The following is a 23451-nucleotide window of genomic DNA, read 5'->3' as shown; positions in this document are numbered from 1 at the left end:
TGTTTCCTGCCAATTTCAATTCTTAGAAGTCACATGTATGAGGCATCTGTTAGTTTCTTTTAATTATTTGCCTTCTGTCACAGTGTCTGCCATTCTATAACAGAGAAAAATGTATGTCGAATAATACCACTGTCCTGTATAAAATGGCTGAGTTATCTGGTTATTAATTAAAGAACCCGTTAGCAAATGTGAAACAGTTTGGTGAAAAAAATTCCCTAGCTTCTTTCCATTACCAGCTTCGCAGCATCTTAAGGTACCTCATATCTTGTTACCACTATACGTGTCTCTCTTAGCATTAATTATTTTAAGCTCTGAAATAATCTTCACTTCTTAGCTGCTTAGCTAGAAGGCCTCGATGGACTACTGGATGGTTAGTTTTCAGTTAGAATATGGGGTTATTTATCACTTACCAGCTAGAATTTTAAACATGACTCAACTATGACGTACGTTAACAGATTTCATAGACAATTAAAAAAATTGTCGTTTGTCAGCAGACATTTAAAATTTATTTTGGCTAATTCTGGGCTATCAGTTTATAATATACCACATTCACGACTTTGCTCATAGAGCCTTTGATTATTTTATTACAAATGGCTTTAGAAAGACTTTAAAGAAGGGATAAATAAATCTTATACATCTAAAAATATGTTAAGTTGTTAAATTCATTTTTAATACTGAATTTCAAAACACGTTTTCTGCAACCGGAATCTTGAAGTTTACGATTTCTTCCATTAAATGAAGGTATATTTTACAAACAATATTTCCAACAAGTAATTTCATGAAGGAATTCTCTCTATTAATCAGAGCACTAGTATCAGTAGAGTGGTTATTTCATGCTCCCCGTTTCTTAATTGAGATTAACTATATATTAAGGTACGGTGGAATCTCAATTTCTCGAACCTCCAGAGAAAAACAAAATTGGGAGTTCGAGATGTCAAAGGTAGCATTGAATTATCGCGATCTATTATTTTAAACGAGCCAGCAGTAAACTCTTAAACAAGCGAAGATTAACGTTAAAAGCCGACGTTTCGGCGTCATCGTGACACCATTCTCAAGGCAAAGTGAATAAATAATGCGATATCAGTTTCTATAGTCTCTACGAATTTCAATAATAACAAATGATCACAAATTCTTCAAGTGAACACCTTTGCGCGAATCGAGTCCGTTTGCACGTTTAGGGATGGTTTAAGTTGTCTTATGAAAAGCATCTCCTTGATTAGGCAAACGGACTCCATTCGCGCAAAGGTGTTCACTTGAAGAATTTGTGATCCTTTGTTATTATGTTAATTCGTACGTAGAGACTATAGAAACTGATATCGCATTATTTATTCACTTTGCCTTGAGAATGGTGTCACGATGACGCCGAAACGTCGGCTTTTAACTTTAATCTTCGCTTTTTTATGCTTTTAGAAATCATTATTGATCAAGCAGTAAACTCGTTTGTTAAAAACATCATAATTTACAGTCGTACGACTGAATTACGTACAATATAAGTAGGCACATTTTCGTTATCTTGTAACACGCACCCTTGTAGAGTAGGATTTTTTTTACAAAGAAACCACGATTTAAAAGGTAAGCCAAAGTTGTACTTCGAACATAACCAAAGGAATACAGGCGGCAATTCTCAACTATAAAGTACGTTGCTATTCATATAAAACGCAGTTCTCTTTAACTGAAACTTGTAAATGCTATATTCACATAAAAACAAGGCAAATGCATCTGGAACAGATTTAGTCTATTTGTCTAATGCCTCCTGTCATTTGGGATTTTTAACCTTGTTATGTTCATTTAAAATTATTTGTTTCCTCTGTTTCAGTGGCATGCCTGAAAACTAGCTATCTCGTTGACATATGAAGCTAAGTGCATGCCCACTATAAAATAATATTTTTTTATTATTATTTTTTTTTAGACATGATATTTTTCTTGTCGAACTCAAACTCGTTTGTTTAGAAGGGAATGGTTATTAGAATAAAAGGTCAATTCACATAAATCTTAATTACATCGACAGGCATAAAAGCACGTCATTGCTAACCATCATTGAAAACCTTTTTATAGAAAAGATGTCCCTTCTTCGCACAAGCAGGTATACACGTAATCAGTAATGGTTATTTTTATCAAGAGAGGAATTTTTTAAAGTATAGCTGGACTGAAATTTGGCCAATAATTGCCGACCAATATCGCTACAGGGAAAAGTGTTCCGTGCTTTTCACAATTCACAGTCACACTGCGTTAGTCTGATGCTATAAACTGTTGATAACTATCCCCAGCGCCGTGGCACTACACCAGATATTCCCTATCACTTATGAACTTATTTGCAGTCAAATAATTGATTTATTTTAGCCGATCATTATCACATATATAAGATCCTGAAAGCCAAACTAGTAATTTTTAAACGTTCTGAATTTCTTCGTGATTTAAAAAGAACACTGAGAACTCAGGTTAATTGCATTTGCTTTTCTGCACCGTCGTTATATAAATTCACCACTTCGCTGGACTTAGATCCGTGATGAATATGGCACAATCGTGTTTAAAATTAAAAAGTACAGTTCTGCGTTCTCCTCTCGCTGAATGTCATCAAGAGTTATTTTTACGTCTTTTTTCGTGAAAATAAAAGGCTGGCAAATTTTCAGGTTTCAACGTTTTTACAAATCCGGCTTGCTTTTGACAGTCATAACAGCTTGGCGAGTCAAGTGAAACAAGACGATAGAGTTTCTCATTCGTCAAGACGATACAGTTATGGATTTTTCCGTAAAAACCTGATAAAAAAAGGTAAAGTCTGCTTCGAGCCTAGTGGCCCATACAGGCCGGAGCTTATCCCGGTTTCCGTAGCATTAAGCGACTAGGAGTATTGCTACTCCCCCCTGGATGGGATGCTAGTCCATCGCAGGGTTACCCCCCAGCAGTAAATTCGCCGGTACCCATTTATACACCTGGGTGGAGGGAGGCACTGTGAGAGTAAAGTGTCTTGCCCAAGAACACAACGCAGCGCCCCGGCCAGGCCTCGAACCCGGGCCGTTCGACTCGGAGGCGAGCGCGCTAACCATTAGGCCACCGCGCCTCCCACGTAAAAATCTGATAATAAGGTTTAAATTCGAAAGGGATGACAAGGCTTTTTTCTGGAAGACATATTTTCGGGAGGGTTTGGGGAATGAGGTAAGTATAAAAAATGACGTTCAAAGGGTAGGGAGAGGGAAAAACAAACGCCTGCCAGGCAGACGTAGGTTAACTATATTCCGGCCTCTTTACATGGAATTTCTGTCAAAACAGAGAAACGTTTTATTCCAACTCAACAATTTCTGGACAAGAGCGTAGCGTTTTCCCGTTAAATTTGACCAGGCATCAAAATTTCCTTGCATATGTACTATTTTAAGGACGTCGGTAACTTTCCTTAAATTTCCTTTTTGCACTAGTCATGGACTGGATGTCTAAGATATATTTTTAGTCTTTCATGTGTGAATTTATCTCTCCTATGTTAAACAACAAAAAAAGTTAGTTCGCTGCTTTAATTCAGCAATTCCCTAGAGATGGGTATAACAGATGCTCTAAACAGAAGCTTGGGAATAGCAAAAGTTTGGACGATTTGTATCCTCCCAAAAAGAAGAGAGTCCTTCAAATTCCTTTATATTAATTGATTTTTTTAATTATTTAATGTTTGCCTAGAATCTGGGTTATCCCTTGTCCAGTTTGTGATGTTTGGCGAAATCTTTTTCTCGCAAAAAATAATACTTAATTCTCGTTGTTAAGATTCTTTTTAATGATTCATCTTTAAACCAATACACTTTCCTATAAAGTCTCAAAAATATGAAATAAAGCTGTATGCGCTTGGTCTTTCATAAAGCAGGTCAAATCATCCACAGATAGAAAAATCTTGGTTATCCCACCCCTCCCCCCCCCCATCTTGAGACCTTGTTTATTACTGTCATGTATTACTGTGAAAATCTCGATTGCATACTGATAAAAGAGAAGATATTCTTATTCTATTATGTAAAAGAGAAGATATTCTTATTCTATAAGACAGAAAACTGTTACCTGATTGTAAAACCGTTATCCAGTACATAGGCGGATGCAAATACGTGTTCACTGATGAAAGCGAGTCCAAAGTTGAACTTATGAGGAGTACCCCGCAAACGCGAGTGTTAAAAGTTACATAAAAATTTAAGAATAAAGTAGTCAATAAATAGTTTGTTTAATGCTTTATTCACTACATTGTCAACTACAGAAGCTTTGTTTTCCTTCTTCAATTCAGCTTCAACCTACAGCGAAGAAAAACAAAACTGTTAAAAATTACGAATCACGCATGATCCGATTTGATAAACAAATCATAAAAAGAAACAATGTCGACAAAACATTCGCATTTCAAAAAAATGTCTCTTAACTCCCACTTTCAGTTAACAATTTCCTCTATAACACACGTATCCAAAAATAGTAAGTTTGGTCATTCTGACCCGTTTTTCTTATTGCTGTTACCAGTGATATGTGAACTCTGAAATTCAAAATCCTACTTACTATAGTGTTCTTAGCTGCCGTCAATCATAATTTTGGCGACAGCCAACGAACCATGAAAAACAGAATCAAACAGAATGGATCGTAGTTTACCAATCACAACTGACGGACGTGGTCTTTTGTCCCGGTTGAAGTGAATTTCTGGTTCCCGAGAGGTCCGCTAAGATGATTGACGGCCTCACAAAGCGTAAACCGTTGGATGAGGATTGAATTTCAGAGTTCACATACCACTGAAAACCGCAATAACAAACCATCCTCCTTTCCAAACAATTACAAAAACAAACGAAGCTTATAAAGTAATACCTTAAATTAGCAACGCCTGCACGTTTTCATGCAGTTTTGTTGTACCCAACGATGCCAGCTGCAGTAACGAGCCCAACCTGGACATCTCGGGTCTTTGTCTACACAACCTGGAATAAATCAATGCGAAAACATAAATGCAAATTAAAATGATATATTGAATGGCATATGATTTAAATACAATTTAATTTTCTCTAAGTTATAACGCTTCAAACTTCGCAAACCTTGCACAACGAACAAAACGTGACAAGAAAAGCTATTTTTAACAACATCTGCAAAATATACATTTTGTTGTTGTTTTTGTTCTTTGTTTTCTGTATGGGAATTAGGCAAATGCCTGTCAATCCCCCCCCCCCCCCCCCCCCCCCCATACGGATATAAAATTGGACCGAAGAATGTTAGTTTAGATACCAAATAAGAAATCGGTAACCGGTAACTGCAAATGTGAAATCGGTAACCAGATTCCAACTAGTCTTAAACAAAAAGCCTAAAAAGCGACAAGCACCAGGGGTCAGAAGTTAAATTGCTTGGAGGCTACATAAGACCAACGTCAACTGAATATCTTAAATTTAACTGCGTCGTGGTAAATCTTCAGATACAGCTGACCAAATGTCTGCACTTTGACACAATTTATAAATTTAAATTTTGAAGGAAATTGCTTTTACTCACTTCCACCGCCGCCTCCGCCTCCGCCTCCGCCACCGCCACCGCCACCGCCACCACCTTAAACGAAAATACGACGTGAGTAAAATTTAATAGGACAATTCTGACCACCACGGCCCAGATAAGAGCCTGTTTCAATAAATTAGAGTAACAAAAACAAATTTAATCAGCTTAACATAAAAACCGGATTTGTTTAATGTGATCGAATACACATCGCCGAAGCGAATACGTGCAAGCAGACATATGTGTAGACGATTGCATCGTTAATTCACATTTTTGGCAACACTCTTTGCTACATACATTTGTTTATCATGAATACATCAGTGTGAGATTCTTTTACATGTTTTTTAAAGACATAATATATCTTACAGCAAAGCGATTGTTGGTGAAACCTGTTAAATTACCTGACTTCTTCTGGTTGATCCATCCAATAAAACTGCTCACACGAGCGAACACTGTGTAATGATCGGTTCTGCACTGAGAATGTCCCCAGCTTACGGCACCTCTCAAAATCCATCGTCCACCCTCGTTGCAAACAAATGGTCCACCACTGTCTCCCTATAGTTGAACATTTTACAGAAATAAAAACACGTTTATATCATTTTTATATTGCAGGGTGAGAAGCATTGTATTGTTTGCTATTTTCATGGAATCCTCCGATCACTGAAGTTGGATGGTTCCTATAAACAACACAATTTTTATACGTGGCCGGCCTTTCAGTGTAATTTACTAAAATGCTATGCACGTCGGCATGTTTTTCCTAAGATGCTTTCTCGAATTCAGAATTTTGCCATGAAGTTATCAAGAAAGCAAAATTTTAACCCTCGGACGTACTTTTAAATTCATACCGACCTCCGATAGGACGGGGCAAGGGTGGGGGCGGGGGTGAAGCGGGAATTAAAGGGGGCGGGGGGGGGGGGGGATGAAGCCCTCCTTGCAGTCTAGTTGTTTTAAGTCACCTTTACTGGTCGCCAGATTTTTTAATGCCTTCATTAGGAAGCTTTTTTACCTGCACTATAGTCTAAGAACATAGTGCGAATCGATGCAAAATTATTCCAAAACTATAACAGGATGCCAAAATGCACGAATTGTCACACAAATATCCATCCAAACAGCTTTTAAAAGTTAAAGCCGTAGTATGACTGAAATAAAAAAGTGATCGGCGTCGTGCTGGAATTCGTGTGAGCACCATTGAGGAGAGAAATAAACCAAGCGAAAAAAATGACACTACACTGTAATTGTCCCGAATGGCGTTAAAGATCAAATGAACCAAAAAATTTTATTTTTTATTTTTTTTACCCATGTGTTTATTAAGAGCCAAATAAACATATCCCGATGTTTCAAAGTAATCGGACACTGCATTACAGAGATATTACAAGTTGAATCATGACTGTACAGTGCTCGGAAAAATTGTCGGAAATAAAAACTTGTGACGTCATAATTGGCGTTTTTGAAAATGACCGCAACCGATTTCGCAGACCTTACCTTAGAATTTAAATAAATGTGTTTAGTAACAGTTCGAGCAGTTATTTCGTTCTGTTCGGCCGTTTTTCAGTTGATGGTTTGTTGATTGTTGTTCAGAGACACGCATTCTTTTTAAATAAAACAGCTAAAGCTCAAAAATATCTTAAAGTTTTGTTTGCTGTCGTTTTGCATATCATGTGAGACGTAGGCAGAATGCACGCTGGTATGAAAACAAATCAGGAATCTGTATTGTTCTTTTCATTAGCATTTCACTTTTATGAGCCGAATTGCAATCTTGGTAAATTTCAAACGAAGAACAACGTGAAATGACCTAATCGCTGTTATTGCAGTTGAGCCAGCGATAATATATTCTTTTGTTAAAAAGGTATGCGAACGAGGTGATAGGGTCAACACATCAGTGAACACAATGCAGAATGACCCTTAAGCCTCGTTTGAATGTCAAACCGCTGAGAACTCCAATAATAGCTATTGGACAACTCCAGCCACGACGGTTAATTTTTGGTTTTTCTATTTGGGGGGTTTAAAACGCTCTCTTTGAATCTTCAGCGGGAACTAGTTCTTAAAGCGATAAATAAGCAGAATAATTCCGGAAAGTTGCGAGATTCTCAAGTAAAATATAAATTCGTCTTCCACCAGACGTTGTAGTTGACGTTAGGGCTCTCCACAAGTTGCTCGGCAACTTTTTGGCAACTTTTCAGGATTCGAGCAACTTTTTCCCCTTCGAGCAACTTTTTTTCCTCTCGAGCAACTTGTTGCATTTTGGGCAATTACCAGACCGAAGATCTCCAAAGGTTATCCAAGTGTTGTTCAAAGGCAAAACGAACATTTCCGAAGATTTACGAAGTTTGCCGAAGACTTGTTCCGAGGAACATCTGAAGACGTTTCAACTGTCTGCTCTTTCTGCATTAAAACATTACAAATTCCGTAAGCAAACATGACGTCATCGATATCTTCACGATTTTTCTGAGTTAAAGAAAACCTTGTTATTTTACAAATTTTCCCCTTAATATGTTACTGAGATGCTTCTTTTGCTGTAAAATTGCACAAAACTGCTTAGAAATCTTACTTAAGGGAAATTAGCATATATTTAGAGAAATTATCTTGATTAGAAGCAGCGTTTTGGATTTTTTTGGAGCAACTTTCGAGCAACTTTTCTTATCAGAAGCAACTTTTTTGGTTTTTGGAGCAACTTTTGAGCAACTTTTTGGGAAATCTCGAGCAACTTGTGGAAAGCCCTAGTTGACGTTGCCGTCGGTGCGATCTGCGGCGGGAATCAGTCTGAGGTCGTCTTCAAAAACGCCAATTATGACGTTAAAAAATCATTCTATTCCTTCCATTTCAGTTCGTAGTCATTCAAAAACGTTTTCGTGAAGCCTTCGAAAATCTTCGTATTTTTTGCTGTAATTCGCGCTTTAAGGCTCGGAAAGCAAAATTTGTTTTCATTTTCACCCAATGATGGATAGTTTTAGTGTTTGGTAGGTTAAAATGGCATTTTAAAATTTCTTTCATTTGACCTTTAAAAGTATTTTTTTTTACCTGGCATCCACCTTTGCCTTGACCTCCAGCACACACCATGGACCTTTCATCAACTGCAACTAATCTTCCGTTCACTCTGCTACAGTCCCTGTGTCCAGCAACAGGCAGCATTGCCTGCTGGAGAATGCCAGCGGCATTTCCACCTCCGACAGTTCTTCCCCAGCCTATTCAAATAAATAAAGTAACACCACGCAAGGAAATACATTAAAAAAATCTTGTGCCATTTTTTTTTCTTTGCTTACATTAGCGGAAGCGCGTAAAAAATTACTAGTATTACCCATCAGTGACTTCACTACGATAGCCATTACCTTGGTTACCAAAAATGCTAGGCAGTAAAGAATAATCACATGTTCACAACTCAGTGTCTACTATTGATTCTTTATAGAGTAGGTTAAAGACAATAATTTTGGAACTTTAAGGAAACATAATTCAAACCTTAACATTAATGCCAGTACTGATAGATTTGTAGTCGATAAAAATTGGAAAACATTTGCGAAAACTCTAGTTACCTGTAATGTAGCACTTTGATCCAGCTCGAATACGGCTCCCTGAAGCTGGCAAACACACCGTGTTGACTTTGGAACTAGCCTGTATGGACCCGTCCAGTTGCAGAAGGGCAATATCATTTTTCAGATTTCTCATGCTGAATCCCTCGTGTTTGAATAACTGTCTCAAGCGGAAGGTGCGCTGCACTGAAGTTGTTCCAGTCCGATGATGGGCTCCTGGCAATGGAATTAAATTTCAATTCTAAGGCCTTTTTTAATCGCGGTTGGAAATGTAACATCTGAGCCCAGTTTAATAGCACTGCATACAAACCCCAAGAATTATTCGGATAGATCTACTACTGAGAATGTCATTCCTTTTTTATTTATTTTTTATTCATTTATTCATTTTTCTTTATATTTCGACCTTTATAAATACATGCTTAATTAACTGGTCAGAAAAATTTAAAATGATAGAAGCGCTTTAATGTTTTAGTATTAAGCAATGCTTAACTTTTTTCTGCGATCAGAAGAGGAAATAGATTATTAGAACAAAAAACTGATCGATGAAGGAATAGTACATGAAATGTCATTGAAATCAGCTAAAATATAAATCCTACTTAGCTAATTTGCAATAGCTTACCCACAACGACAGTGTAGCCACTTGGCCTTGGGTTTCGATCCACGCAGTGGGCCGCGGTGACGACCCAATTGTTGTCAATGAGCGATCCTCCACAGATATGGCGACCGTTTACCCTGAGTGAAATCTGCCAGGGCCATGAGTGTTGCTGGGCATTTTCACCATTCACGACCCTGCTCGAAAATGGTTTATTTCCACAGCCTGAAAAATTAGGCATTAATGTTGTATGATGGATTATTATGATGAGTGCCATTATATAGAACCTGTGCCAGCTATTTTGATCTTAATCACGTTCAATAAGGTTGGTATGACACAAAAAAATGAGGAAGGTAATAGGTGGCAGTGATTTGTAATCAGTATAAAAATTATATTGAACAAAAGAAATATATAGTGACAAATGTAGTGGGACTCTCTTACCTTCGGAGTATGAAACTCCAAGCAACAAAATTGCAACTGCGATCCAGAGATTCATCTTGAAGAAACGATCTCCAAAGTGGTAAGGAGTTCTGGTTAACATTTGTTTAATAGTCTGCAATGTTATTTTAGTCACAGCTCACCTGGACCGCCTTTTCAAACACTACACACGTCATTTATAAAAGATTATTTAACTTAAAAATTAAAGTGTGCGTATTGGATGATTCAGGTGATTGAGAAGTTTTTGTTTTACCTGGTAGCCTTTTGTTAAAGCTTATCCTTTTATTTTGTAGCTGATTCTGTTATATTGATGAAGTGTTTATGTCGTATTTCAATAAGAAGGCAAATATAATTCATATGCAAATGCCGCAGGGGCGACTTAAAAAATACTGACTGAATGCAATGCACTTGTCGATGTTAGCATTGACTTGTCAAAATATGGAAAATCAAATTATTTAAACAAACGTTCTCGAATCTTCTTTCATATACCACTGCTTCAACAGATGGGGAAAAGCTTCAATCAAAACTTTTTCCAAAGCTGAGATTACTTTTCAAACGAGAGAAGTTTAAAGTTTACTGCTTAGCTATACATAAAAGAAAAAATAGTAAATAAATACAATAATAATAGGTAAAGTAAATAAATAATAATAGGGCTGTTTAATTTTTTGCTTTTGGAAAAAAGTACCCGAACTTGTGAAAATACGCCAGCAAGCGCAGCAAAACATTTCTTAAGGCTGCATACATTAATTTTACGTTTGGCTGACTGGATGATTTGCATAGGCAAGATTTTTGTTCACCTGTTTACATGTTTAAAGAAGCTTATCCTTTTCTTTTCTATTTGATAATCGGATATTGACATAGTCCCCATGATTTCGTTCAATAAAGCAAATATAATTCAAATGCAAATGCTTTACGCGCAACTGAAAAAAGTCTACGTGAATGCAGAAATGCTAACATTGAGTTGTGAAAAGAAAGGAAGTCCAAGGCTGTTTTGTTAACAAGAGACTACTGCAGCTGGAAAAACTTTAGTCAATACAATTTCTAAAACCGAATTTTGTATTAATATACATGAAAAAAAAAAATGTCGATCAAAAAAGACCAATTAAGTGTTAGGCAAAGTTATTTTAGACGAAGCTCGCCCGGTTCGCCTTTTCAAACGTCACGCCCATGTCTTTTCTAAACGATTATTTAACTTAAAATATAAAGTTTGGATACCGGATAGTTCATGCGTTGACTAAAAAGTTCAGTGTTACCTTGGATAGCCTTGCTAAATCTTAGCTGTTTATTTTATATTGATCTAGTTCCTGCGTTGTTTTTCAAAAATGAAGTAAATAAAACTCATATGCAAATGCTGCAAGGGCAACTAAATAAATTCTGACTGAATGCAAACTGTAGACTGGTCAATGTTAGCCTCGAGTTGTCAAAAGATGAAAAGTCGAATTGTTTAGACAACCGTTCTCGAATTTTCTTACCCTTTCGACTGTTTCTACAGCTTGAAAATGGCTCAATCAATACTTTTTTGGCTACGGTTAAGTCGTAAAAAAGTAGAGAATGAGACGTATATTTTATTACTGAAATGCTCTTGCATGTAGCTAGTCCACCAGTTAATCCGTCACAATGTTTCCTATGTTCTGCCGTTAAGTGAGCTTTTTTTTTATTTTTGACTAGCAAAAGGGTAGTAAAAAATCTCGATGACATTAGGTTTAAGTAGAGCAGTAGTAAAACTTATAATAATATCAATATATCCAAATGACCCAATATTAAAAACGACTTTCTTGCACTCGTCTGTGCGTGTTTTTTTTTTTTTCTTTTGAAATTATAGACCCCACATTTCCTTTATTTGCCATTTCCTTTTCTGCTTTATGGGATCTTTGCTTACGAAATTGTTTTGTTTTGGAAAGAATGGAACTTCAAAGGAATTTCTGTAAGAACAGATTTACTTCTGAGCTCGAGGAGCTTTAGTTATTGCAGTGTTTCAAGTTTGCAAAGAAACTATAACTGAGCCATTCAATGTAGAACAAAGTGTTACAGGAGGGTCTCAATGGGGTTAACTGTTAGCCGTAAAACGGCCAAAAATTTAGCCGTTAGGCGTAAAAATTGGAAAAGTTTAACCGTTAGCCGTAAAATATGTTAACCGTAAAAAATCGGTCAGTAATTATAAATAAACCAGACTAGTTCACTTCATCGTCCCAGAATGGCCCTGAGACCTAAAATTTGTTTTTCAATAATGAAAATTAATTTTTAACTTTTTAAAACAATGAAAATTAACTTTTAACTTCCGTTAACCGTTATGGAAATAAATTAACCGTTAGCCGTAAAAAAGCCAAAATTTTAACCGTTAACCGTAAAAGCCACCACCCCATTGAGACCCTCTTACAGAAAAGGAGGAACTCAAATATTCCTAATTGCAAAAGTTTTCATAGAAAAAAGGGTAAATAGGAACTAATTAGCGTAGTTTTATTACTGATAGCATTAACACAAAACTCATTTTGAGTTTGAGTCCACTTGTTTATGCTGTTACAAGATAAATTGATTAATTCGTACTGTGAGGCATTTTGAAGCCATTTGTACGACACAAAATTTTACGCATGCGCTTAATTAATTTCTATTTGACTCTTGACTTTCTTTTTTTCTATGAAAACCTTATTGCAATAAGGTGTACATGTATATATATATATATATATATATAAAACAAAGACTTTCGCTCATTTTCATTTTGGTTTCATTTATTCTCCTTTAAGCAAATTAACATTTGACATTTACTAGTCCCTTTCACTGGTTGGCCACTGTTTGTACATGATCGTTCTGAAAAAAAAAAGAGAAAGATTCGTTACCTTTCCTCCATCCTTCACAACAAACTACTACCCTTACCTTTCGTTTAGGGCAGGATTCCACGTCTTTTCCTGTGAATATTGTGTGTTTACACGTCAAGTACGTTTATAACACCCAGACGATCACACTATTACATACATGTACGATCTACTGATATTCTTCCGTTCAAGCAATTTATACTATGTAAATTTTATTTGTTTGTAACGTTTTAGTTGCAACGCTTGGCAGGTATGTTTGTTTGCAATTGAGCTATAATTTTGTCATGTTAGGTCCAAAGTAAAAATTTATTCGCCTACATTGTGTTTCACAGGGAGTATTTGGCGAATCATCCTACATAAGAATAAACGTAGCCCTTACGCAGCCACAAGCTGTGAAGCCTCCATGAGTCAGTAATTATAAATAAACCAGACTAGTTCACTTCATCGTCCCAGAATGGCCCTGAGACCTAAAATTTGTTTTTCAATAATGAAAAAAATCGAGAAGACGGCGTCTCCTAGATTTTTACCTCGCGTGGCCTTCTCGCGATCGCGCACTCTTTTACGCGCGCTAAAAAACTACACAGACGGCTGCTACGCAGGCTAACGGTCGGCATGCACGGCAACCAAATCAAAATAATTGTTTATGTTCCAAAATGACGCTAAATGGCGGTATAAAACTGCTCCGACGTCTCGGCAATACTGCCTTTTTGGGGGTGGCACCCTGAAGAAGGCAGTATTGCCGAAACGTCGGAGCACTGAGTTTTATACCGCCATTTAGCGTCATTTTGGAACATAAACAATTATTTTTAGCATAAAAGACGCTACACAGTTAAATAGATCAAAATTTCAACGTCTCCCTGTTACTTTCCAGACATTTGTATTTTTTTATTGCTTGTTCAAATTCCCCTCCCCTGGCGGGAATAGTGATTAATACCGCGCATAACGATTACATTTTTTGACCAAATTCCCCTACCCCGGGGCATAAATGGGAAAAATGAATAACTCAGCAAAATTGGAGAATAACGTTTACCACGGGATAAATCACTATACGGTGGATAGCGAGGTAGGTTTTGTAATCGTTTCTTGCGCAAGTGCTTTAGTTGGGGGAGCGTCTGTGCTGAACTGAACAAAGAATTCACGTACGAAATGCCTTTCGTGACGCAGTCTATATGGCGCAGCAAATATATACATTTATTACACGACTAAGGCGGTCCGAGGGCCAATAACTAAATCAGCCAATCAGATTACTTTATTTCCGGTCCCGCGAGGGCCGATATTTTCCAAGTATCGGACCGGGTTTTGTCCCAGATGATACCGCACTAATTCCCGCGCGATTTAGCGCAAGATGTTTTGCAAGATTTTTTTTTGTAAAAATTTTTCGGAGTTTTTATTGCTTTGAAAATGAAATGACCTTCAACACAGAAATAATTTTAACTCCTTTGGCGCGCGTAAATGTTTTGCCACATATTGTTTTCCACGACATCTACCGGGTAGCAATTCTCAATACACAAAGTTTCCAGTCGTGAAATAAATCTCTTATTAACCACGCGCGAGGGCCGTACTGGGCGAATATTGGCCCGAGGTCTTAACAGTACGGATCGAGCGCAGCGAGGTCCGTACAAAAAAGACCGAGGGCCAATATTCGCCCAGTACGGTCCCGAGCAAGCTTGGAGAAGGCTACCTGTGCTGGTTGAAACATTAGCTAATAAGTTTTGCCGTCTTGCGTAGTCCTAGTCTTACAATAAATTTGTTTAGTTTTAATGCGGGGTTTAAGCTCTCTACAAAAGTCTGCATTCGCGCCTTTTAACTCACATAGCCACTTAAATTGAGTCGGTGATGAAGAAAATTATCATTTGAAGCCGCAATTCGTCACTTGCAATGTGGGCATTCAGGAGGAAAAATTTGTCCCCATAAAAGCCCTTTTCTAAAACAAACTAATAAAACTGCAGTAATGACGTTTATTGGTAAATGGACAGATGGAGAACTTTGTGGGATCCCGAAAAAGAGAGTGGGTACAAATTCAGTCTCCTAGCTGCCAAAGTGTAATATAATATAGACGATTTGAACAGAAGGAATAGATGTACACAGGCCAGGCTGACAACCTGACCGCCATTTCTTCGAATGTCCATATTCACCCCCTCCCCCACCTCCCAAAAAAGACAGAAACAACAAAAAAAACAATAAACATACTAGTTTTAACCTGATATAAGATGGAAAAACTTGCTCTGATTATTTAATGGTTTCCGACATTTCAGAGCTCAATTTCAGAGCATCAAAACCGATTGCATCGCATACATTACACTGCATCCAGTGTATTTCTCTTCAACTATTTATAAAAAAAATTCAATGGAGAAGTTGAAAAAAATTCTCACTTTTACAAGAAACGCACACTACTTATAAGGCTAAGATCAAGCCCCGGTTGTTCAGAGGGTAGATAACACCATCCGCTACTTATTCCGACGAAAACAAACATTTGCGAAGGAAAAGCAAATGAACACGCGTGTGTATAGCTGTGTATAGCTGTGTATAGCTGTGTTGGGCTATGTATAGGCGTGTATAGCTGTGTAGGGCTAGGCTATGTATCCCCTCTATGAACATCCCTATATAGGATTTAGTCAAACAACTATATGATGACTACACTACGTACTTGCCCAAGTGTACGGCTTTACCGCTGACTGAAACGGCAGGCTCAAAGGTAGAAATTCAACATGGCGGCTGTTTATTTTCCAGTTAAATTTATTTCATTCAAACTGGCTGAGACAAGTGCCCTTCCGTGAACTTTAAACAGCTCTTTGAATGACTTTATTGACAACCTGTTTACACCTTTCACGAAGGATGAACCACGATGTATTGGCTAAGTTCATCGCGCCTCAAAGCAACAGTACATGTCAATTGAGATCGATCGAAGGATCGAAGTGCAGCGAGGAAGAACAAATTCTTCAAAAGAAAGCATCTGTGTGTCGATAAGTGGCATGTATGTAGTATTACTTTCTTGTTTCTTAACTTTGATGTGCCTAAATGTTGAATTGAGCGAGCTTTTGAAGAAAATCATTCGCTGCTATTTTTACATTTACTATCACAACATTGCCGAATTATATGGCTCTGAAAACGCTCCGAAAAATGCCCTAACTGCCAATCTTCGCCAATATTTTGATTGTTATCTATAAATTTATGCCTGATTAGCTATTTCGTACCGATTTTGTGCCAAATTGAGGCAAATAAATGGCTTCTGTGTTTCGGTGAATTTTGATGAAATAGCAAGAAATCGTTAAGTCACGTGTGTTTAGTTCCTCAATACTAATAGAATATTGAAGTCCCCAGACATTTTGTTGCATTTTTGTGAAGTTTAATGATGGATTTCATTACCCATGTAAGAATAATGTATATAAGTTGTTGCTCATGGGAGATAATGGGCACTAGTTAAAGGCTATTTCCAACAGTACGAAATGTGTACCTTCCAAAAGACCGTTTGAGGAGAAGAAATCAAATCAGACGGTTGAAGTGAATTATTGTACTTAAAGCCTAATAACCACAGAATATAATGCAGTGAAATTTATTTTCAGACTTTTTTTTTTTGTGGAACTGGTCAATCAAAGTCAGCTAATTAAATATGCATAAATTAGTGAAAAATGGCCATTTTTGCAAAAGGTGCCATAACTTGAAGGGAATAAAATATTTTGAGCTGATTTTTTGTCACAGTAAATAGCTCACCATACCCAACATTTATGCTAAGTTTGGGCGAAATCGGTGATATGAGCTGTATCACATGTTGCCTGGTCCTCTTATGGATACACTCTTAATCGATTCTGCTTTTACGGACAATACGGAAGAAGTAACATCAACTCCTGTTCATACTTTAAATTTTGTGAAGCATATAACATTTATGACTGTTTCGTTTTCATCCATAATCATCTACGATGCCCTAGCTTGCTATAAGCATTTTAAATTAAACTCCCGAACACAAACCTCTAACCAATTTTAACCGGCTTACGAAAACCGCGCAATCTGTATCACTATGCCATACGGCATTAGACTCACTTGGTGACCTATTTTTCTTTTTGCTGTTACCAGTGATATGTGAACTCTGAAATTCAAAATCCTACTTACTATAGTGTTCTTAGCTGCCGTCAATCATAATTTTGGCGACAGCCAACGAACCATGAAAAACAGAATCAAACAGAATGGATCGTAGTTTACCAATCACAACTGACGGACGTGGCCTTTTGTCCCGGTTGAAGTGAATTTCTGATTCCCGAGAGGTCCGCTAAGATGATTGACGGCCTCACAAAGCGTAAACCGTTGGATGAGGATTGAATTTCAGAGTTCACATACCACTGAAAACCGCAATAACAAACCATCCTCCTTTCCAAACAATTACAAAAACAAACGAAGCTTATAAAGTAATACCTTAAATTAGCAACGCCTGCACGTTTTCATGCAGTTTTGTTGTACCCAACGATGCCAGCTGCAGTAACGAGCCCAACCTGGACATCTCGGGTCTTTGTCTACACAACCTGGAATAAATCAATGCGAAAACATAAATGCAAATTAAAATGATATATTGAATGGCATATGATTTAAATACAATTTAATTTTCTCTAAGTTATAACGCTTCAAACTTCGCAAACCTTGCACAACGAACAAAACGTGACAAGAAAAGCTATTTTTAACAACATCTGCAAAATATACATTTTGTTGTTGTTTTTGTTCTTTGTTTTCTGTATGGGAATTAGGCAAATGCCTGTCAATCCCCCCCCCCCCCCCATACGGATATAAAATTGGACCGAAGAATGTTAGTTTAGATACCAAATAAGAAATCGGTAACCGGTAACTGCAAATGTGAAATCGGTAACCAGATTCCAACTAGTCTTAAACAAAAAGCCTAAAAAGCGACAAGCACCAGGGGTCAGAAGTTAAATTGCTTGGAGGCTACATAAGACCAACGTCAACTGAATATCTTAAATTTAACTGCGTCGTGGTAAATCTTCAGATACAGCTGACCAAATGTCTGCACTTTGACACAATTTATAAATTTAAATTTTGAAGGAAATTGCTTTTACTCACTTCCACCGCCGCCTCCGCCTCCGCCTCCGCCACCGCCACCGCCACCACCTTAAACGAAAATACGACGTGAGTAAAATTTAATAGGACAATTCTGACCACCACGGCCCAGATAAGAGCCTGTTTCAATAAATTAGAGTAACAAAAACAAATTTAATCAGCTTAACATAAAAACCGGATTTGTTTAATGTGATCGAATACACATCGCCGAAGCGAATACGTGCAAGCAGACATATGTGTAGACGATTGCATCGTTAATTCACATTTTTGGCAACACTCTTTGCTACATACATTTGTTTATCATGAATACATCAGTGTGAGATTCTTTTACATGTTTTTTAAAGACATAATATATCTTACAGCAAAGCGATTGTTGGTGAAACCTGTTAAATTACCTGACTTCTTCTGGTTGATCCATCCAATAAAACTGCTCACACGAGCGAACACTGTGTAATGATCGGTTCTGCACTGAGAATGTCCCCAGCTTACGGCACCTCTCAAAATCCATCGTCCACCCTCGTTGCAAACAAATGGTCCACCACTGTCTCCCTATAGTTGAACATTTTACAGAAATAAAAACACGTTTATATCATTTTTATATTGCAGGGTGAGAAGCATTGTATTGTTTGCTATTTTCATGGAATCCTCCGATCACTGAAGTTGGATGGTTCCTATAAACAACACAATTTTTATACGTGGCCGGCCTTTCAGTGTAATTTACTAAAATGCTATGCACGTCGGCATGTTTTTCCTAAGATGCTTTCTCGAATTCAGAATTTTGCCATGAAGTTATCAAGAAAGCAAAATTTTAACCCTCAGACGTACTTTTAAATTCATACCGACCTCCGATAGGACGGGGCAAGGGTGGGGGCGGGGGTGAAGCGGGAATTAAAGGGGGCGGGGGGGGGGGGGGAGGTGATGAAGCCCTCCTTGCAGTCTAGTTGTATTAAGTCACCTTTACTGGTCGCCAGATTTTTTAATGCCTTCATTAGGAAGCTTTTTACCTGCACTATAGTCTAAGAACATAGTGCGAATCGATGCAAAATTATTCCAAAACTATAACAGGGTGCCAAAATGCACGAATTGTCACACAAATATCCATCCAAACAGCTTTTAAAAGTTAAAGCCGTAGTATGACTGAAATAAAAAAGTGATCGGCGTCGTGCTGGAATTCGTGTGAGCACCATTGAGGAGAGAAATAAACCAAGCGAAAAAAATGACACTACACTGTAATTGTCCCGAATGGCGTTAAAGATCAAATGAACCAAAAAATTTTATTTTTTAATTTTTTTACCCATGTGTTTATTAAGAGCCAAATAAACATATCACGATGTTTCAAAGTAATCGGACACTGCATTACAGAGATATTACAAGTTGAATCATGACTGTACAGTGCTCGGAAAAATTGTCGGAAATAAAAACTTGTGACGTCATAATTGGCGTTTTTGAAAATGACCGCAGACCGATTTCGCAGACCTCACCTTAGAATTTAAATAAATGTGTTTAGTAACAGTTCGAGCAGTTATTTCGTTCTGTTCGGCCGTTTTTCAGTTGATTGTTTGTTGATTGTTGTTCAGAGACACGCATTCTTTTTAAATAAAACAGCTAAAGCTCAAAAATATCTTAAAGTTTTGTTTGCTGTCGTTTTGCATATCATGTGAGACGTAGGCAGAATGCACGCTGGTATGAAAACAAATCAGGAATCTGTATTGTTCTTTTCATTAGCATTTCACTTTTATGAGCTGAATTTCAATCTTGGTAAATTTCATACGAACAACAACGTGAAATGACTTAATTTTATTTTTTGCTGTAATTCGCGCTTTTAAGGCACGGAAAGCAAAACTTGTTTTCATTTTCACTCAATGATGGATAGTTTTAGTGTTTGGTTGGTTAAAATTGCATTTTGAAATTTGTGTTCATTTGACCTTTAAGTATGGTTTATTTACCTGGCATCCACCTTTGCCTTGACCTCCAGCACAAACCATGGACCTTTCATCAACTGCAGCTAATCTTCCGTTCACTCTGCTACAGTCCCTGTGTCCAGCGACAGGCAGCATTGCCTGCTGGAGAATGCCAGCGGCATTTCCACCTCCGACAGTTCTTCCCCAGCCTATTCAAATAAATAAAGTAACACCACGCAAGGAAATACATTAAAAAAATCTTGTGCCATTTTTTCTTTGCTTACATTAGCGGAAGCGCGTAAAAATTACTAGTATTACCCATCTGTGACTTCTCTACGATAGCCATTACCCCGGTTACCAAAAATGCTAGGCAGTAAAGAATAATCACATGTTCACAACTCAGTGTCTACTATTGATTCTTTATAGAGTAGGTTAAAGACAATAATTTTGGAACTTTAAGCATAATTCAAACCTTAGCATTAATGCCAGTACTGATAGATTTGTAGTCGATAAAAATTGGAAAACATTTGCGAAAACTCTAGTTACCTGTAATGTAGCACTTTGATCCAGCTCGAATACGGCTCCCTGAAGCTGGCAAACACACCGTGTTGACTTTGGAACTAGCCTGTATGGACCCGTCCAGTTGCAGAAGGGCAATATCATTTTTCAGATTTCTCATGCTGAATCCCTCGTGTTTGAATAATTGTCTCAAGCGGAAGGTGCGCTGCACTGAAGTTGTTCCAGTCCGATGATGGGCTCCTGGCAATGGAATTAAATTTCAATTCTAAGGCCTTTTTTAATCGCGGTTGGAAATGTAACATCTGAGCCCAGTTTAATAGCACTGCATAAAAACCCCAAGAACTATTCGGATAGATCTACTACTAAGAATGTCATTCCTTTTTTATTTATTTATTTTTATTTATTTATTTTTCTTTGTATTTTGACCTTAATAAATACATGCTTAATTAACTGGTCAGAAAAATTTAAAATGATAGAAGCGCTTTAGTGTTTTAGTATTAAAGGAGAAGTTCACTCCAGAATGGCGATTTATTTTCTTTACGCTGATAAAACGTTTATACAAAGATATGTTATTCACCAAAATTTTAGCCCCCAACGTGCGCTATAACCCTACGAAATCTTATCCAAAACTCGACAACTGGACGCCGCCATCTTGGAGCTGTTAATGTATGCGTGACGTCAAAGAGCTCAGCCTGAAGTTTGGCGGGAAAATTTAAATACTCGAAACTCCTTGTTTCTGCGTAGTGGCTTTTGTTTGACAAAATGTCTCTTTGTGCAGCTCCATTTTGCTCAAACAGAGCGCCAATGAAAAATTTTTCGACTATTAAAATTTCCCCGTCAAACTTCAGGCTGAGCTCTTTGACGTCACGCATACATTACCAGCTCCAAGATGGCGGGGTTCAGTTGTCAAGTTTTGGGAAATATTTCGTAGGGTTATAGCGAACGTCGGAGGCTGAAATTTTGGGGAATAACATATCTTTGTATCAACTTTTTATTGGCGTAAAGAAAATAAATCGCCATTCTGGAGTGAACTTCTCCTTTAAGCAATGCTTAACTTTTTTCTGCGATCAGAAGAGGAAATAGATTATTAGAAAATAAAAACTGATCGATGTAGGAATAGTACATGAAATGTCATTGAAATCAGCTAAAAAATAAATCCCACTTAGATAATTTGCAATAGCTTACCCACAACGACAGTGTAACCACTTGGCCTTGGGTTTCGATCCACGCAGTGGGCCGCGGTGACGACCCAATTGTTGTCAATGAGCGATCCTCCACAGATATGGCGACCGTTTACCCTGAGTGAAATCTGCCAGGGCCATGAGTGTTGCTGGGCATTTTCACCATTCACGACCCTGCTCGAAAATGGTTTATTTCCACAGCCTGAAAAATTAGGCATTAATGTAGTATGATGGATTATTATCATGAGTGCCATTATATAGAACCTGTGCCAGCTATTTTGATCTTAATCACGTTCAATAAGGTTGGTATGACACGAAAAATGAGGAAGGTAATAGCTGGCAGTGATTTGCAATAAGTATAAAAATTATATTGAACGAAAGAAATATATAGTGACAAATGTAGTGGGACTCTCATACCTTCGGAGTATGAAACTCCAAGCAGCAAAATCGCAACTCCAATCCAGAGATTCATCTTGAAGAAACGATCTTCAAAGTGGTAAGGAGTTCTGGTTAACATTTGTTTTATAGTCTGCAATATTATTTTAGTCACAGCTCACCTGGATCACCTTTTCAAACACTTCACACGCCCTTTCTAAAAGATCATTTAACTTAAAATTTAAAGTTTGCATATTGGATGATTCAGGTGATTGAGAAGTTTTTGTTTTACCTGGTAGCCTTTTGTTAAGGCTTATCCTTTTATTTTTTGGTTGATTCTGTTATATTGATGTAGTTTTTGTGTTGTATTTCAATAAGAAGGCAGATTTTATTCAGATGCAAATGCTGCGGGGGCAACTGAAAAAATACTGACTGAATGCAATGCACTTGTCAAGGTTAGCATTGACTTGTCAAAATATGGAAAATCAAATTATTTAAACAACCGTTCTCGAATCTTCTTTCATAGACCACTGGGTCAACAGCACGAGAAAAGCTTCATTCCAAATCTTTTTCCAAAGCTGGGATTACTTTTTAAACGAGAGAAGTTTGAAGTTTAGCTTTGTTACACAGAAAAGAAAAGCTTTTCTAATAGGGCTGTTCACTTTTTTGGCTTTTGCGAGCTCAGCTTAACATTTTAAAAGATTGCATAATTTTTTTAAGATTGGCTTACTGGATGATTCGTATAGGCAAGATTTTTATTCACCTGTTTACACGTTTTTAGAAGCTTATCCTTTTCTTTTCTATTTGATTATTGATGTTGGCATAGTCTCCGTGATTTCGTTCAATAAAGCAAATATATTTCAAATGCAAATGCTTTACGCGCAACTGAAAAATATCCATGTGAATGCAGAAATGCTAACAGAGAGTTGTGAAAAGAAAGGACTTCAAAGTCTATTTAATTTTTCTTATCAAAAAACTCCTGCAGCTGGTAAAACTTTAGTCAATATTATTTCTATCTTTTCAATAAAAGAAATTTGGAGTTTAGCTTAGTAATGCAGAAAAGAAAACCTTATATAATAGGGTTGTTTTATTTTATGGTTTTGCAACAAAGTACCCTAACTTGTAAAAATACGCTAGCGCGGAGACAGTAGTAAGATTAAGCAATGTTAGCCGTAAATTGTCAAAAGATGGAAAGTCCAATTGTTTAGACAACCGTTCTCGAATCTTCTTTCGCATTCAACTGTTCCTACAGCTTAAAAGGCTCAATCAATTGTTTATGGTACAGCCCATGTCTTTTATAAACGATGAATTTAATTTTCAATCTAAAGTTTGTACACCAATTGCTTCATGCATTGGCTAAGAAGTTTTTAACCTGGATAGCATTATGTCAAAGCTTATCCTTTTCTTTTTTAGCTGTTTGTGTTATATTGATCTAGTTTCTGCGTTGTTTTTCAATAAAGAAGTAAATATAATTCATATGCAAATGCTGCGAGAGAAACTGAAAAAATGCTGAGTAAATACATTCTGTAGAAATGTCAATGTTGGCCGGCTTGAGCTGTCAAAAGATGAGAAGTCGAATTG

The 23451-nt window shown here is 37.2% G+C and overlaps 2 protein-coding genes across 2 annotated transcripts; both read right to left on the bottom strand.

Moving 5' to 3' along the window:
• Positions 1-4178: 4178 nt before the first annotated feature.
• On the bottom strand, positions 4179-10546 carry LOC144658260 (chymotrypsin-like protease CTRL-1). The gene is made up of 8 exons (XM_078518660.1): positions 10027-10546; positions 9613-9810; positions 8997-9209; positions 8488-8651; positions 5871-6024; positions 5473-5526; positions 4807-4913; positions 4179-4253 (listed from the first exon to the last, which is right to left on the bottom strand). The coding sequence occupies exons 1-7, from the start codon at positions 10124-10126 to the stop codon at positions 4813-4815; spliced, it is 984 nt and encodes a 327-aa protein (XP_078374786.1). The 5' UTR covers positions 10127-10546; the 3' UTR covers positions 4179-4253; positions 4807-4812.
• Positions 10547-12731: 2185 nt separating this feature from the next.
• Positions 12732-22045, bottom strand: LOC144658263 (chymotrypsin-like protease CTRL-1). The gene is made up of 8 exons (XM_078518669.1): positions 21913-22045; positions 21500-21697; positions 20342-20554; positions 19841-20004; positions 18290-18443; positions 17898-17945; positions 17241-17347; positions 12732-12828 (listed from the first exon to the last, which is right to left on the bottom strand). Exons 1-7 carry the CDS (start codon positions 22010-22012, stop codon positions 17247-17249), a joined length of 978 nt encoding a protein of 325 aa, XP_078374795.1. The 5' UTR covers positions 22013-22045; the 3' UTR covers positions 12732-12828; positions 17241-17246.
• Between the last annotated feature and the right edge of the window lie 1406 nt (positions 22046-23451).

The sequence above is a fragment of the Oculina patagonica genome, chromosome 6 (genome assembly GCF_052425735.1).
Source record: "Oculina patagonica isolate OP01 chromosome 6, crgOcupat, whole genome shotgun sequence".
NCBI classification, from domain to species: Eukaryota; Metazoa; Cnidaria; class Anthozoa; order Scleractinia; family Oculinidae; genus Oculina; species Oculina patagonica.
This window is presented reverse-complemented; position numbering and strand designations above follow the sequence as displayed.

What these genes read in the sequence shown, in the direction of transcription:
- LOC144658263 (XM_078518669.1), bottom strand. Translation starts at nt 22,012, where the DNA reads ATGTTAACCAGAACTCCTTACCACTTTGAAGATCGTTTCTTCAAGATG. An exon ending in AAGGCAAAGGTGGATGCCAG is followed by an intron (nt 18,444 to 19,840) that starts GTAAATAAACCA and finishes GTTCAACTATAG; the next exon opens with GGAGACAGTGGTGGACCATT. An exon ending in GATCAACCAGAAGAAGTCAG is followed by an intron (nt 17,946 to 18,289) that starts GTAATTTAACAG and finishes TTTTCGTTTAAG; the next exon opens with GTGGTGGCGGTGGCGGTGGC.
- LOC144658260 (XM_078518660.1), bottom strand. Translation starts at nt 10,126, where the DNA reads ATGTTAACCAGAACTCCTTACCACTTTGGAGATCGTTTCTTCAAGATG. An exon ending in AAGGCAAAGGTGGATGCCAG is followed by an intron (nt 6,025 to 8,487) that starts GTAAAAAAAAAT and finishes GTTCAACTATAG; the next exon opens with GGAGACAGTGGTGGACCATT. An exon ending in AGGCGGAGGCGGCGGTGGAA is followed by an intron (nt 4,914 to 5,472) that starts GTGAGTAAAAGC and finishes GATTTATTCCAG; the next exon opens with GTTGTGTAGACAAAGACCCG.